This window comes from Echinops telfairi, unplaced genomic scaffold, assembly GCF_000313985.2.
Source record: "Echinops telfairi isolate 266 unplaced genomic scaffold, ASM31398v2 ScPeMD7_7468;HRSCAF=8506_0, whole genome shotgun sequence".
NCBI classification, from domain to species: domain Eukaryota; kingdom Metazoa; phylum Chordata; class Mammalia; order Afrosoricida; family Tenrecidae; genus Echinops; species Echinops telfairi.
Window position 1 is genome coordinate 95,941,503 of NW_022111369.1, and position 15,242 is coordinate 95,956,744.

Consider the following 15,242-nt stretch of genomic DNA (forward strand, 5'->3'; position numbering starts at 1 on the left):
TGGAGTCCTGGTGGCACGGTGGTTACATGTTGGGCTGCTAGCCACCTGGTGAGTAGTTCAAAACCACCACCCTCTCCTCCACTGCAGAGAAAGATGAGACTTTCTACTCCCGTGAAGAGTTACAGTCTCACATAGTCACAGGGGCAGTTCTGCCATGTCCTTTAGGGTCGCTGTGAACTGGGATGGACTCCCAGGCAGTGTGTGTGGTTTTGGCCGTTGCTGGGTAAAGTGGTCCTATCTCTGTGCTTCAAGATGGCTCTCGAAATGTTCTTTTTAATGGTGTGACACCATTCCTCTTGAATTTGTCATCCTGCCATAGTGAATCAGGTCTTCTCATTTGGAGTCATGTCCCATCAGCCAGTAACAGCCCCAAATGCTTGGCTCCATCGTGCCATGTGGTTGACTACTAGGAGGACGCGGTTCTTCCTCATTGTGGATTGAGTGTCTTCCAACCGAGGAGCTCAGGCTGTGGTGCCGCTATAAAGTTTCCAGTGACCAGTCTTCTGAGATCTGGATCGCCGGGTCTTCCTGTCTAGTGTGTTGTAGTGTGGATGCCCTGCTGAAATCTGTTGCTTGATCACCTTGAGTAACCCTACTGGTCACCTGAAATACTGATGTCCACGACTTCCAGCGTCGTACAACATGTGAGCCACCACAGTAGGACAAACTGACTGACAGGTAGAGGTAGGACCCGGCTACCATTAGGAAAGGGGAGAGCTTGCTTCCTCTGCACCCGGGCTCTCTGCACTAGAACCTCCTAGGTTGAGACCAAGATTGGTGCCAGGACACATGGAACTCTCCAAGGAACATCGAGGTTCCCAATGCTCAACAGGGATGAGGAGCTCCCACTAGAGCCTACAGAGAGGGAGAGCGAGCGAGCGCGCTTTAGCGTGTGTTTACAGGCGTCCCGACCCGTAATGGTAGTTATCAGAAAAGGCAGGTGGGTGAGCACCAAGCATTTTTATTGCGTGTCTGTTTTAGACCAGGAACCGTGCTAGGTTCTTTATATTTCTTCCTTCTCCTAACCTTCAGCAAATCTATTGGATGTCACTAGCGTCCCCAGTTTACTGATGCAAATGAGACTCGAGAAGTTAAGTACTTGCTCAAGGTCCACATATAGTAACAGATGTGCAGTGGAGGGTTAGCCTATCTGAAGGTAAAGGTGAACGTCAAGGCTGACTGGTCTCTCCTATTCCCCTCGGTTGGCTCCAGCCCCTCATCCACCTCCATGTAGTTAGTGCTCACCTTCATGTGAGCCAGGAAGTGATCACTTGTGCCAACTGACCACTCACTGTTAACTAGTGAAGAGACGCACAAGCGTATAACAATTTTATTTAGAATTTGGCGTCCACAGATTAGTTAAAACAGGAGACGTCCATCGTAGTAATTCTCGTGCTCACGTGAGAACTGGGCGTGACACGCTGAAGAAAAGCTTGTTCTGTAACAACTGCATCCTGACCACAAGTCCTGTTGTTGAAAATGTCACTCTTCTCCATAAACCATAATTGCATGTATGTGGCATAAATGTTGTTTTTTATTGGATTCGTTGCAGGAATAAGGGCCTCTTCTGTTTAAACGGACTTGCTTTTGCACGGTGAAAATTCAATCATGATAGTTTATTGGTTCAGCTCAGCAGGCGCTGAGACCGAGCTATTATGCTGTACCCAGGGCTATTTATACACGTCCCAGAGAGCACCTTTTATATCATTGGCGGTACTGTATATTGTAAAAGGATGGTTCAAAAGGAACGTTGGATTTTTTTTTTAATTCAGGGCCTTTATTCACCGCACTGATATTTTGGGAGGCTGTTTCACTCAGCCGGACCTTTTCAGAAAAGGCTTTCTCTCGCTCACAGGAGAGGCAGACAAGAACTCAGCATGACGCCCTGCCTTCTCCATCCTTCCCCGGGGAGCCTGGAAGGCGCTGAGCGAGTGCTCCTCTGCGTGTGGATGGGCCTCTCTGCCCTTAGCCCTTTCCTAACTGACACCCACAGCTGCTTCAGGAGACCCATGGCCAGGACCTCCCCCCCCCCAGGCCCTGCAGGAAGGAAGTTAACGTAGAAGAAGCTGTCTCTGAGCTTCTGTATGCACAGAAAGGCCGGCCTGAGAGAGTCATCCTCACCTCGGTTTTGTGGCCAGTGGAGACCATTATCCTGAGGAGCTTTTCGTGCCGAGGGGTGTTCTGCTGAACAGGGCAGGCAGAGAACTGTATTGTTGCAAGTGTTCTGCTGAACTGGACAAGTGCGGCAGAGGGGTGACGACAGAATGGCTGCTCCAGTGACTGGAGTTTGCGAGCTGAAGCTCGGAGGCCAAACCTAGCCCCCAAAGAACATCAGGCTCATCACTATAAGTGTGGAAGCACTGTAGTGTAACTGTTCTGAATTTAAAGCAGTTGAATCTGAATAAAAGGGATGTGGGGCTCTCTCATAGAGTGCTTGTAGGCACTGGCTTTGCCTGATAGAAGGACGGCCAGTGGGTCGTATTTAGGACATGTTATCCTTGCCTGTGGGCATCTGAGTGCATGTGCATTCCTGTGGCCTGTCGTCTACCCATCTGGTCAGGCTGTCGTTGAAATACTGGACTGCTTGTTGACTTTCCTTCTGGCTAATTCACTGCCTTGTAACATGTACCTTCATATGGATGGTCCATTTCATTTTATCCTGGAACCTGGAACAGTTGAGAAAGACATGCTTAAGAAGACCCTTTTCTTTAAAATGTAGTGGACTGTGCACATCTCTGGGCTATTTCAGGGAGGGACAGGCTAGATGTTGGGCATCCTGATTCCGACCATTTCTGGAAGGCCACAGCAGTTACTGCTTCATATAACTCATCTTCTCTTCTATTAACATCTTGAACTGTGGTAGAAGGTTTGTAGGTTTTTTACTAGAAATACAGCTGACATTAGCGTTCAGGTAGACAGTTCAGTTTATCTCTAGTGAAAAGTCTTTTAAAATTGAGTTAAATACAGCACAAAGGACATAGAAAATCAATAATATTTCATTCCTTTTAAGTAAGATTTTTTAATATACATTTGCTTGGAGGGCTTATAAATTTTTCCCTGTAGAGAAGTATTTTATAATAAATGTCAGTTATAGATTTAGCCATAACAAAAAATATTCACGCGGGTTCCAAGGTACCTTTACTATATCAGGTAAAAAAATTGCTTAGCGAAGTATTTGTGTATGAAATAGTGCTGTAATCTGTTAATTGGTATTTTTTTAACTAGTTTTATTGGCATATAGTTCATATATTACACAAAGTAATCATTCAGTCATATTGAGATAAGATGTGCAATCATCACCACAATCAATTTCGGGACATTTTAGTGTCATCTTTGTTAGCTCCTCATTTCCTTGTAGGCCTCCTGTGCTCCTCTGGTGAACCTCTCTGATACACACAGGGGTGTGAACAGCCTTGCTGGCAGAGGACACAGAACGTTGATTATGGGAGGTGTAGTTAGGTTAAAATGTAACACCTTCTTGTTGATCTTCCTTTTGATCCATTTAAAAGTAGTTTTGGTTTTTAATATTTCTCCGCTCTCTTTTCAATTAAGGTTTTTCTCTGGTTTGTCATTCCTTATTTGCTTGCGCTATTTCATTTTTTGTCTGCTTGCTTCCTGTTTATGTTTTATATGATTTTTTTGGATATGAAATCCAAGATAGGTAAATCTAAAGAGAGTAACTGGATTAAATTGGTATTAAAAATAATATTAATAGATCCTTGAGGATCTTAAGTCATAGAATATTGTAGAGTTGAGTAATTGTCTTGCATTTAAGATTTTTAAAGCTCCCTTATTAGATGACCTATTTTACCACTTACACAACCGTATGAATACTCTACGTTCATGGGGATTTCACAAAGTCCTTGGAAAGATTCCATTATCTTTCCATTCCATTTTCCCATGAAAGTCTTGAAGGCCCTCTCTTACTTGCAGATGGATGTGAACTTGCTTGGAAAATGTTTTCCCTTTAGTTTCAGGTATCCTAGTGATATGGGTAAGCTAGTCACTTAGCCTTATCTTTGTAGTCTAAAGAGTTTTGTCCTGATATTAGCTACAGTTAAAACTCTCTTCTACTGGCATTACCACATGATTGATGAAACTGATTAAGAATAATGTATTAAAATGTAAGAACTTGAACATTTGACAAGTCTCTGTCTTTCAGGAGCCACGTATGCATCAGTAAAGTTCAAACACCTCTCTAGGGCTGTTAGCGCTCTGGTGGCAGAGGGGTTACTCATGACCTGTGACCCTCAAGGTCAGCAGTTTGACTCCACTAACCACTCTCCCAGAAAGAGATGAAGCTTTCTGCAACCATACAGATTTACAGCTGTGGAATCCAACAGGGGAAGTTCTGTTGTCTTATAGGGGCACTATGAGACTACACGGCAGTGTTTGTTTGTTTGTGTATTTTTGGTTAGGAGATGTTATTCTGTCTGTCAGTTTGCCATGTTGCTGTGGATTGCATGTTGCTATATTGCTAGAAGCTATGCCTTTGGTATTTCATGGATCAGCCAGGTCACCCACGGTGACATTTCAGCAGAATTTCAGACTAAGACAAACTAAAAAGAAGGACTTCGTGATCTTCTCAAGAATAGATTGGCTGCTTTGGACACGGTCGACTGAAGTTCACATGAGCTGTGGTCTGACATCAAGAACATCAGACACGAGGAAAGCAAAAGACTGAAAAGAGGTAAAAGACAAAATGGATGTCAGGAGAGACGCTGAAGCTTGCTCATGAGTAAAGAGTAGCTAAAGCAAATGGAAGAAAGGAAAGAAAAGAAGTGAATGGAGAATTCCTAAGGGCAGCCTGAGAAGACAGAGTAAAGCATGGAATGATGTGTACAAAGGTCTGGAATTAGAAAACCAGAGGGAGAAGGCACTCAGCAGGTCGCACGTAAGAGAACTGGGGAAAAAAGTCAACGAATTGTAATATCGATTGAACCTCTGGGCAACATCTTGAATCATGCAGGAACCATCAAAAGAAGGTGCAAAGAACATACACAGTCACTTAACCAAAAAGAATGAGTGAGCATTCAACAAATTCCGACGGCAGCATATGCCTCAGTACCAATAATATTGGAGAAAGAATCCAACCTGCCTGCATTGCAGGCATTGCCGGAAACAAGGGTCTGGGAATTCATGGACTACCATTATGAGATGTTTCAGTGAACGATGACGGTGCTGGATGTGCGCACTCAGCTGTGCCAAGAAATTTGGAAGACAGCTACCTACCTGGTGAGACCGTTGGAAGGGACCCATATTTGTGCCCATTCCACAGGAAGGTGATCCAACAGAAAGAAGAAATTATCAAACAGTATCACAGTCAAATAAAATTTTGCTGAGAATTCAGAAATGGTGCATTGACACGGAACTGCCAGGAATTTGAGCTGAATTCAGTAAACAACCTGGTATGACAGATGTCTTTGCTGATGTCATATGGATCTTGGCTGGAAGCAGAGACGATCAAAAAGATGTTTACTTGTGCTTTCTTGACTATGCAAAAGCATTTGACTGTGAGAATCATACCAAACTGAGTAACACTGCAAAGGGACTTGCAGAACACTTTTCCCGTGCTCCCACAAAACCTGTACATAAACAAGAGACATGTCATTCAGACAGAACCAGGATGCATTGTTGTTGTGGATAGGTGCCTTTCCGTTGGGTCGGACTCATCGCAACCCTGTGCGCAACCGAACACAGCGTTGTCAGGGCTGGTGCCGTCCTCGCAGTTGTTCCTGTGCCCGAGCTCATTGTAGCCACTGTCAATCCATCGTGCTGGGCCGTCGTCTTTTTCCGCTGCCCTTCCACTTTACCAAGCATGATGCTCTTCTCTAGGGACTGGTCTCTCCTGACAGTGTATCTAGAGTACGTAAGCCAAGTCTTGCCATCCTTGCCTATAAGCGTCGCTCTGGCCTTATTTCTTCCAATACAGATTGGTTTGCCTTTTTAGCAGTCCGTGGTACTTCCAGTATTCTTCTCCAGCACCACCATTCAAGTGCATCTATTAGTTTTCAGTCTTCCTTAATCAGTGTCGTACTTTCAGATGCATAAAAGGTCATAGAAAATACCATGACTTGGGCCAGGCGAACCTTAGCCCTCAAAGCAACACCCATATTTACCCTGTGCAGCTTGTCTTTTGATTTCTTGGCTGCTGCTTCCATGATTAGTGATTGTAGATCCAAGCAAGACAAAATCCTTGACAACTTCCATCTTATCTCCATTTATTCATGAAGTTACGGATTGCTCTAATTGCAAGTTTTGGTCTTCGTTACATTGAGTTGTAATCTATACTGAAGGCTACATCCTTGATCTTCTTAGAAAAATGCTTCAGGTCCTCCATTTTCAGCAAAAAAGGTTGTGTCAAAAAAAAAAAAAAGGTTGTGTCATCTGTGTATCTCAGGTTATTAATGTCTTCCTCCGATACTGATGCCATAATCTTCATAGGTGAGAGGATACAACGCATCTTTCCTGATTTTAAACTGTGGAAGTTAGGTAATCTGTCAATTTGAGCGAAGGGATGGAGTCTAGCCTATCAATAAGGTCATAGCCAGTGATACCTTTGTGTGGGCATGGCGTACTCCTGAGGATTCTGGGTCCTGTCTTCCTCCCTGGGCCAGGACACACACTCTCCCTGCGAGACATTCCTGTTGGCAAGCTGCACGGAGCTAGGCTGATAGAGCCAGAGCCCTGGAGCTGGAGGGGCCACGTGGAGACCCACACCAATGCTGAGATGCTCCCACCACCACTGGATCCACACCACCACTGGATCCACAAGACTTTCCACCCACTGACCTGTGATCCTCCTGAATTTGGCATCATTGCATGTGTTGCATCAATCTGAAGAGGAATTTATAGACTGGTCATATGGGCTAATATTGAACTTATGGACTTTATCTGCACCTGGCTGGGGTGTTTTCTTAATATACAATTACTCTTTGATATAAAGCTCACTCACATATATATGAGTGCCTTTGGCTTTGTTTCTCTAGTCTACCCAGACTAACGCATAACCCATGCGGTATTCCCTTGTTCTTTTTGCACAGCTGCCTCTTGATCCATGTACAAGTTCTGCATGAACATAATGAAGTGTTCCGGAATTCCCTTTTGGAAATTGCATGGTTGAAAATCAGGAAAACTGCACCGGATTGTATTCTTTCATCAAGCTAAACGGCATGAAGAAGAATGCAACCTCAGGATTTGAAGAAGGCTGTCCACTTGTGCTATGCACATGATACAAGCTTGCTGAACATCACAGGACTTGAGACACTTACTGAGGAAGATCAGAGACTACAACTTTCGGGATGGATTAAGTTTCAATACAATGAAAACCTAAATCCTTACAATTGGACCAATAAGCAACATCAAGATAAACAGAGAAAAGATACAGGTTGTTAAGGGTTTTATTTTACTTGGGTCCATAATACTTACCTATGGAAACAGCAGTTAAGAAATTAAAAAAAAATGCGTTGGCATTTGGCAAATCTGCAAAAGGCCTGCTGAGTCACTCAAGCTTTACTCAGGCCGTGGTGTTTTCAGTCACGGCATATGCACGTAAAAGCTGGACCGAGAGTAAGGAAGACGGGAGAAGAACTGCTGCCTGTCACTTAGGTGTTGGTGAAGAACATTGAACAGACTGTGCATACGCTGCGGCTCCTAGGAGAATGAAGAAGAGGTGTATTCCAAGGGTGCTGTTTAGAAGGGAGGCCAGTTGGATTGTGTCCTGTGCTTTGGACATGTTCTAATGAGGGCCCAGCTTCTGGAGAAGGACATCGTACTTGGTAAAGTTGAGAGTCAACAGAAAAGGGGAAGACCTTCAACTAGGTGACACATTGGTTGTAACAACAGGTTTAAACATGGCCAAAGGTCATGAGGAGGGAGCAGGACTGGTCAGTGTTTCATGTAGCTGAACTTAGGATCGCTGAGTTGTAACTGACTTGGCGGCACCTAACAATAAAAGGAACAGGGTTGTTTCTAAGGAAACCTTTAGAACTAGCTTGTCAAGTACAAATTAACTACTCACCATATCTCTCTCATTCTGCGAGCGTGACCACACTGGTGAGTTATCATGGCAGCCAAAGTGGATTGGGTAGTACTGTATGCTTGTCCCTGGCCCTGGAGTCTGTCGCATGGAGAAAGCTTGGCTTCACTAAGATATGGTGAACGTTGAATGCAGGGTCCGTTGTTGTCATTATTTGAGATGGAAAACATGGGGCCTCACCCAAACAGGCATTTTCTTCCTCTCAGATTTGTTTTGTTTATGAGAGGTTGATGAATTTGAGACTAAGAGGATTAGGGAGTTGAAGGCTGACTTTGGGGAATAATATCTATGAAGAAATATCAGTAATTAATATTTAAATGAAAGCATATGTCTGCTTTTTAAAATGGCACAAAGTGTTTAAATCACTGACCTAGTTATTTCATAAGGAGATGAAAATGTAAAAGTGAACCATAGAAACTCTGGTCTTTATTAATGCTGCCATGGTATTAAGAGATTATGAATTGTTCTAGTTGCTGCGAAAGCTTCTGATGTCTTGTTCTGCTTGATTATTTTTCCCATAAGCTTCTGGAGTGAGGATAGGAAGGCAGGCAGGAAACGTGTATATGTCTTGGGAAAGATGCCTACAACAAGTTGTGTTTTCTTTCCTGCCGCTGATGTTGACGTTTGCCCCTTAAATACTTCTCATAGTGACAAAAGAAAGGGCTTATAATTTATGTTATATTATCTAAAATGTTAGCATTTGTTGATAGATGCCACGTGGTCTACGTATAGCTTCCCAATAAGTACAGTTATGTGTCCTGATACTACCATTCTCTCAGTGTTACTACCCATTTTTTGACACAATCTACAAAGTCTAATCCCTTTGTGTATTAGTCTAGGTACTTTGGAGAAACAAATCCACAGCAACTCACGTATAAGAGAGAGTTTTATGCAAAGAAAATGTGCATCACGAAAACATCCCAACCCAATGCTGCCCAAGCCCACAAGTCCAACATTAACCCACACCCAACACCAGTCCACAAAGTCCTTCACCTCACAAAACAGAGGCAATAATGCCGACTGCAGGAGGAAAGCTGAGTCTGTGAACGTGTAAGCATCTCAGCACTGGCAGGGGTCTCCACATGGCTGCTCCAGCACCCAGGGCTGCATCGGGATAGATCCATGCGGCTTCTCCTTGGGGATGTCTTGTAGGAAATCCATCTTGCAAGCTGAAGCAGGGAACTGCTAAGGCAGCTGCACCCGATGCAACCATCACAAAACAAGAGACCCGAGAACTAGAAAGGCGAGGCTTCACCACCCATTTATCCCTCCGCCTTTCAACCAGACCCACATGTGATTGTCGGCCAGGCTGGCACAATTAACTAACTCAATTTGCATATTCAATAAAGCACAGATAAACATCTTTTGCTTCTGTTTTCAGCCAAGATGTCCACATGTTCTTCTGAATATGGCCTGAATCTTTGACGGGCCCCTGTTCATGCACTGCTGTAACTCATTTTGAATTATTCAGCAAAGTTTTACTTGCATGTGATGATATTAATGGAAAATTCCTATAGTCTGTTGAGTCACCTTTCTGTTGAGTCACCTTACAACTAGTTGACCAGTTAACTGTCTTTGCAGTGCATTTTTTGGCGTGGATAGTGGGCACTTTCAGTGTTGCATCTGTTTGTTGAAACACCTCAATTGTATTCCATCAATGTCTGGACCCTTGTTTTCCCCAGTGCCTGCAGTGGAGCCGCTTCGACCACTCTTGTTGAACTGTGGCGGCTTGCGTGCTGTGGCAGCGCTGGAAGCGGTTTCAAACAGTAGCAGGGTCCCCCGGATGGCTTTCTTTCAGTGGAGCTCCCAGACGGACAAACTAGGAAGGAAGACCTGGCTATCACTTCTGAAAATACTGCCCCAGCAAGCTCTTTGGAGTGACAGTGGAACGTTGTCTGCTGTCGTGCAGGAAGATGGGTCCCTGAGGTCAACAGGCACTCAAAACATGACTCGAGAAAATTGCCTCTTCAAAGTAGAGTTGACTGTAATGATGTGGGTGAAGCAAAGCTCCCAGGACCCTCATTTACTGATGTGTCAGGACTCAAAATGAGAAGTAACAGCTGCACAATCCATTGAACATCGGGCAATGGGATAGACGAAGCAGAAATCTAGGAATTTTGGATGTTGTCAAAAAAAGGAGATGGAACACATAAAGATTAGTAGCCTGGCTGAGATGGACTGGTATTGACAGATTTGAGTGGGGTGGTCTACTGTGCCAGGAAAGAGGCATTGTTGGTTAGCAGGCTGGTGTGGCAGGCACATAGTGAGTAGGGAGATGGCGGTTGTTGAGTTGAATAGATGGGGCTGAGGGAAACCATGGGGGGTCTTACAGGTGAGCATTTGGAGTACTTTGTTTTTATACTTATGGGAAAAGTCAGTGGGGTTTTAAGTGAGGGGAGGATATGGACATAATTTTTATGTTCTCGAAACAGCAATGTGGCCTCTCTGTCGAACAGAGTGTAGGGGGCACGAGAGTAGGCAGAGAAATAACACAGATGTTACTGCTACTATCCCGCGGGAAGCCACCTGGACTAGAGGGGTGTCACTGGAACTTCTGCGAAGAGGACAGGGTGGTAGGTGCATGGTAGTGGGAGTGTGTTGCTTCTTTGTTCCCTTTACCTGAATCCTGTGATAACTCTGTGGTAACAGCTAACTCTGTTAGCTTTCCATCTTCCTAGCTTGAGGCCAAAGGAGAGACTTGCTTCCAGAGCATGTGGGTGTGCCCATTCACAGCACCAACTTCTACCAGTCAGAGTTTGACTAACTGTTTCAGTTGCAGCAAGTATTTGCGGGACGTGGTTTAAACGTGATGTTTTGTTGTTGCAGGAAATGTTTTCCTACTTGTCCAGCAAACTGAAGAAGCTGTCAGAAGCCTTCAGTGAGCGACTGTTGCACACGCCTCACAATCCCATATCCTTAGGTAATTTCCCTTTACAAATGAAAGTCAGTACAGCAGTCCCCAGAGCATGAGTGTACAACTCATAGTTACAAGCCACCCTGTGAAGCCTACTACATTAAAAATTGGAGGTAGATATCAATCGTTGATAATAATAAACAGACATACTTTGTGGCTACTTGAAAACATTATGATGATGATTATTATTACTACTGTATTGTTATGTGAAGATGTTTCAGTGTATCAGGAATTGTTCTTCAGTGTTTCTATACATAGATAGGTACACCATAGCCTAAGAAAAGCATTTGATTAACTAATTTTAGGTACCGACCCACCTCGCTGTTTTGACTTAACATACAAATTTGATTTTTCGGGAAGTTTTTTGAGGATTTTTGTTTGTCATCCAGGGGTGACTTCTAGTGTGAGCTATCCCTAAGCAGGAAACTAATTTGTTTAAAAAGAGAATAAATTCTTCTCTGGGTCCATTGATATTTCTAAATCCACTAATACAATGTTACTTTGTAAGTTGAGAAAGCTTAATTAGCCTTTAGAAGTATTTTAATATTTTTCTCAGATGTGGCCTATGCATTGGAAGACTCAGAATCCGTGGTCTCGCACAGACTTTGCACATCAGGGGGGAATGCACACACCTGAAAGCCTGTTTCAAACCAAAGTTTTACTAGTTAACAAAGCACCTAACGACCAGAAATGAAAGATTTCCCCATATTGTTTCTAGTGCTCTTGCTTGCTCCCCAAGTCATCATGTTTGAGAAATCTGTATTTAAGCTAATTTCATTTGTCCATATAAGGAGTAGTATTTCTTCTTGTAGTACAAGGGCTACTCAGAAGGAAAATGTGAATATTGACATTTCCACTATTAAGTAACCTTTAAGCTTCATCATTATCTCCTGTATTATGCGAATATGTGTAGTGTGATGTCTTTCATGTAAGAGAAACATTTTTTTTTCAGGGATGGGCTCTCCTGGAAGACCAGTTGGGTACTGATGGCAAACACCATCTCAGATCGGGCCCTCTGCTAGCTTCTCTGAGGGCAGGTGGGTTGTGTGTGGGATAGCATTAAGAACACCGTGCGTGAAGAAAGCAGCAAAGGTCATGAAAAAGACAAAGAAGAGACCAAAGTAAATGTCAGAATAGATTCAGAAATCTTCTCTTGAAGAGTGCGCTGAAACAAGTGGAAGAAAGGATGAAGTAAAAGAGCTGATCAGAGGGCTCCAAAAGGTGGTGTCGGCAAACAGTGAAGCATTTCGTGAAATGCACAGAGGTGCTGCGCTAGGAAACCAACGGACGAAAGCGCTCAGCACCTCTCACTCTGACAGTCGTGAAGAAAAAACTGAAGCCTAAGTTGCCACATTGAACGATTCTGTGGGGAAAATAGTCACAATGCAGAAAGCATCAGAAGATGGAAGGAATACAGAGACTCACAGTACTTAAAAGAATTGGCGTACGGTCAACCATTCCAGGCGGCAGCGTATGTTCAGGAACTGATGGTACTGAGGAAAGAAGCCCAAGCAGCCCTGAAGGCACTAGCCAGAAACCAGGCCCCAGGAGCGGAAAGCAGACCAGCTGACAGGTGTCAACAAGCGGATGCATTCACTAGTCTATGCCAAGACGTGCTTGTACCCGTCCTAAAGAAAGGTGATCCATCAGAATACACAAACTATTGAACAGTAGCACATACAAGTAAAGTTGCTCTGAAGATTATTAAATAACCATTTGCAGCAGTAAATCGACAGGGAGTTGCCAGAAATTCAAGCCAGATTGAGAAGGAGAGGTGGAAAAAGGAACGTCACTGCTGAAAGCAGATGGATCTTGACGAAAAGAAGAGGATACAGAAAGATGCTTCCTTTTGCTTTACTGACCATCCAGAGGGATTCGACTGTGTGGATAAAACAGAAGAATGGGATTCGGGGACATTTATTTGTGCTCGTATAGGGCCTACATCGAGGAAGAGGCAGCTGTTGGAACAGAACACGGGTACTGCCTAGTCTGAAATCACGAAAGGTATATGCGTCAGGGTGTGTTATCTTAATTAGACGATCCCTACTTGATTTCTAGGTTCAGAAATCCACTGCAGCGACTACGTAGAACTTAGACAAAATTCACGATTAAAGGGCTCATTAGGAAAGTTACCGAGTTGTAATGCCAGAGGAGTTTATCAGGACATGTTACAAAGTTCTTTCAGGTCTGCTAATAAGTGTCCCCAGGGGCACACCACTCCGCTGACCATCCTTTGTCAGTCTGCATGCTGAGCACATCCTCTTAGAAGCCGGCTCTGTTAGGAAGACTAGCACAGTGATAGCTTGGCTGTCAAACTCAGTTCATTCCAGATTGTGTTTGAACACTGGAAGTTTGAGAACTGACCATCTTTTTCCCATAAGAAATAATGGAAAACCAAATAATTAGTACTGAGACATAAAAATTACACTTACAAATCCGCCACGGAGCCTTTTAGACATCTCGCCTAGCACTGTCTCGGGTATGCTATCACCACAGAGTTTTCTGGTTTATCCACATTAACAGCGTCTTTCAACCTCTAGGAGTCCCCGTGGTGCAGTGGTCATGTGTTGAGCTCGATCCTCATAGCCAGCAGTTTGAAACTGGCAGCAGCTCCTCAGCGGAAAGACGGGGCTTTCTCTCCCATAAATAGCGAGTCTCAAAACCCACAGGTGTCACTGTGAGTCGGCATTGACTTGATGGCAGGGAGGCTTTTTGTTGTTTGTTTCCAGCCTCTACAACGGCATGGGTTCTTTGTTTTGTGGTTAACATTTTCACACCTTTCACTACAATAGCCGCTTTAATCATTTTTTCCCCAACCAATCAGGCAAGTGGTCACCTGATTCAAATTTCGCAGTGATTTCTTTCTTTTAACTCTGTCGTGGTTCTCAGTTTTCCTCTTAGCTTTGCTGCTCGTATTGCTAACTTTGTTTGGAGCCATGCTTTCCATATTTTATGCAAATAAAAAGCAGAATGACCAGTGTTTTAATGCACTTACCCACTGGGGAGAGTGGTGGGACTGAAGTGCCACCCTGCTGTGTGGGAGGTGAGATGCGACTCACTCTCAGCTTCAACAGGGCTTTTCAAGTCAGATTTTCAGTCTGACTATCAAGCAAAGTTGGGAACACCTAGCAGATTTCTTTGAAATTTTGCTGTTTGAGAAGTGGAAAGTTTGAGCTTTGAGACATTTGACAACCGAGGTATCGCTGTATTAACACTGGAGGAAGGCTCATTAACAACCTTCAAGACTCAACCAACCTTGCTTGCCGACAGTGAGGAGGACTTGAAGCAGTTAATGATGAAGACCAAAGACTACAATTTTCAGTATGAATCACAACTCATTGTAAAGAAAATAAAAACCCCTGCAGCTGGACCAGTGGGCAACATCATGATAAATGGGGAGAACGTGGAAGTTGTCAGCAGTTTTATTTTACTCAGATCCACACTCTGTACTCAAGGAAACAGCAGTCGGGAGATTGAAGGAAGTATCGCAATGGGCAAATCTGCTTTACAAGATGTCGTTAAAGTGCTAAAAGAGTGAAGGACGTCACTTTGAGGACTAGGATGCACCTGACCCGATAGCCGGGGCATTTGCAGTTGTTTCATATGCCTGTGGAAACGGGCTAAAGAAGACCACGGGAAAAAATGCTGCGTTTGAATTATGGAGATGCCAAAGAATATTGAAGTATCATGTACTGCCTGGCAGACAGACAGGTCTGCCTTGGAAGAATTGCAGCCAGAATACTCCAGTACTCCTTGGAAGTGAAGAGAATGTGATTTTCCTCTCTCACACCTGGGTCCTGCAAGTCAGAAGGAAAGACGGCCTGCCTGCTAGAGAGGGTCAGTGAGAAGGGAAGACCAGAAAGGCGGTGGATTGCCGCAGGGAGTGCAACAGCAGGCTCAGGGGTTAGGACAGTGGTGAGAATGGCACTGCAGTGGTCCTTGTTTAGTTCTCTCGCACCTAACAGGCAAACAAAAGAGATGAAGCACCATCTTCATAGAGGTTGTAGAAGATGGTACAGCGTGCTTCTAGTTCAAGTTCTTTGTGTATAAAACTTAAACTAAGATCCTTCCTGTGCAAAATCCTGGAGAGATTGCACTGTGTCACCTGTACTTGAGTCAGTATTCAGTAAAGAGCATTGAAAGATGTTAGGAATAGGACTCAGTGTACCTGCACAACCTCAGAAAGAGGATTTCCATGTGGAGAGTTTGACCTTACTTCATAGGTGTGTATATATGAGGGGGATTCTGAAAGGCCTTGGAAAATTCCTGCATCTTGTAATTCCATTTTTT

At 43.9% G+C, this 15,242-nt stretch overlaps 1 protein-coding gene across 1 annotated transcript in view; it reads left to right on the forward strand.

Moving 5' to 3' along the window:
• The window catches only part of SEPSECS (Sep (O-phosphoserine) tRNA:Sec (selenocysteine) tRNA synthase), a 40,234-nt gene that overhangs the window by 21,321 nt on the left and 3,671 nt on the right, over positions 1-15,242 (forward strand). The window contains exon 9 of the mRNA XM_004706305.2: positions 10,865-10,958. Within this exon, the coding sequence (XP_004706362.1) occupies positions 10,865-10,958 (94 nt within the window). The remainder of the gene's footprint in view (positions 1-10,864; positions 10,959-15,242) is intronic.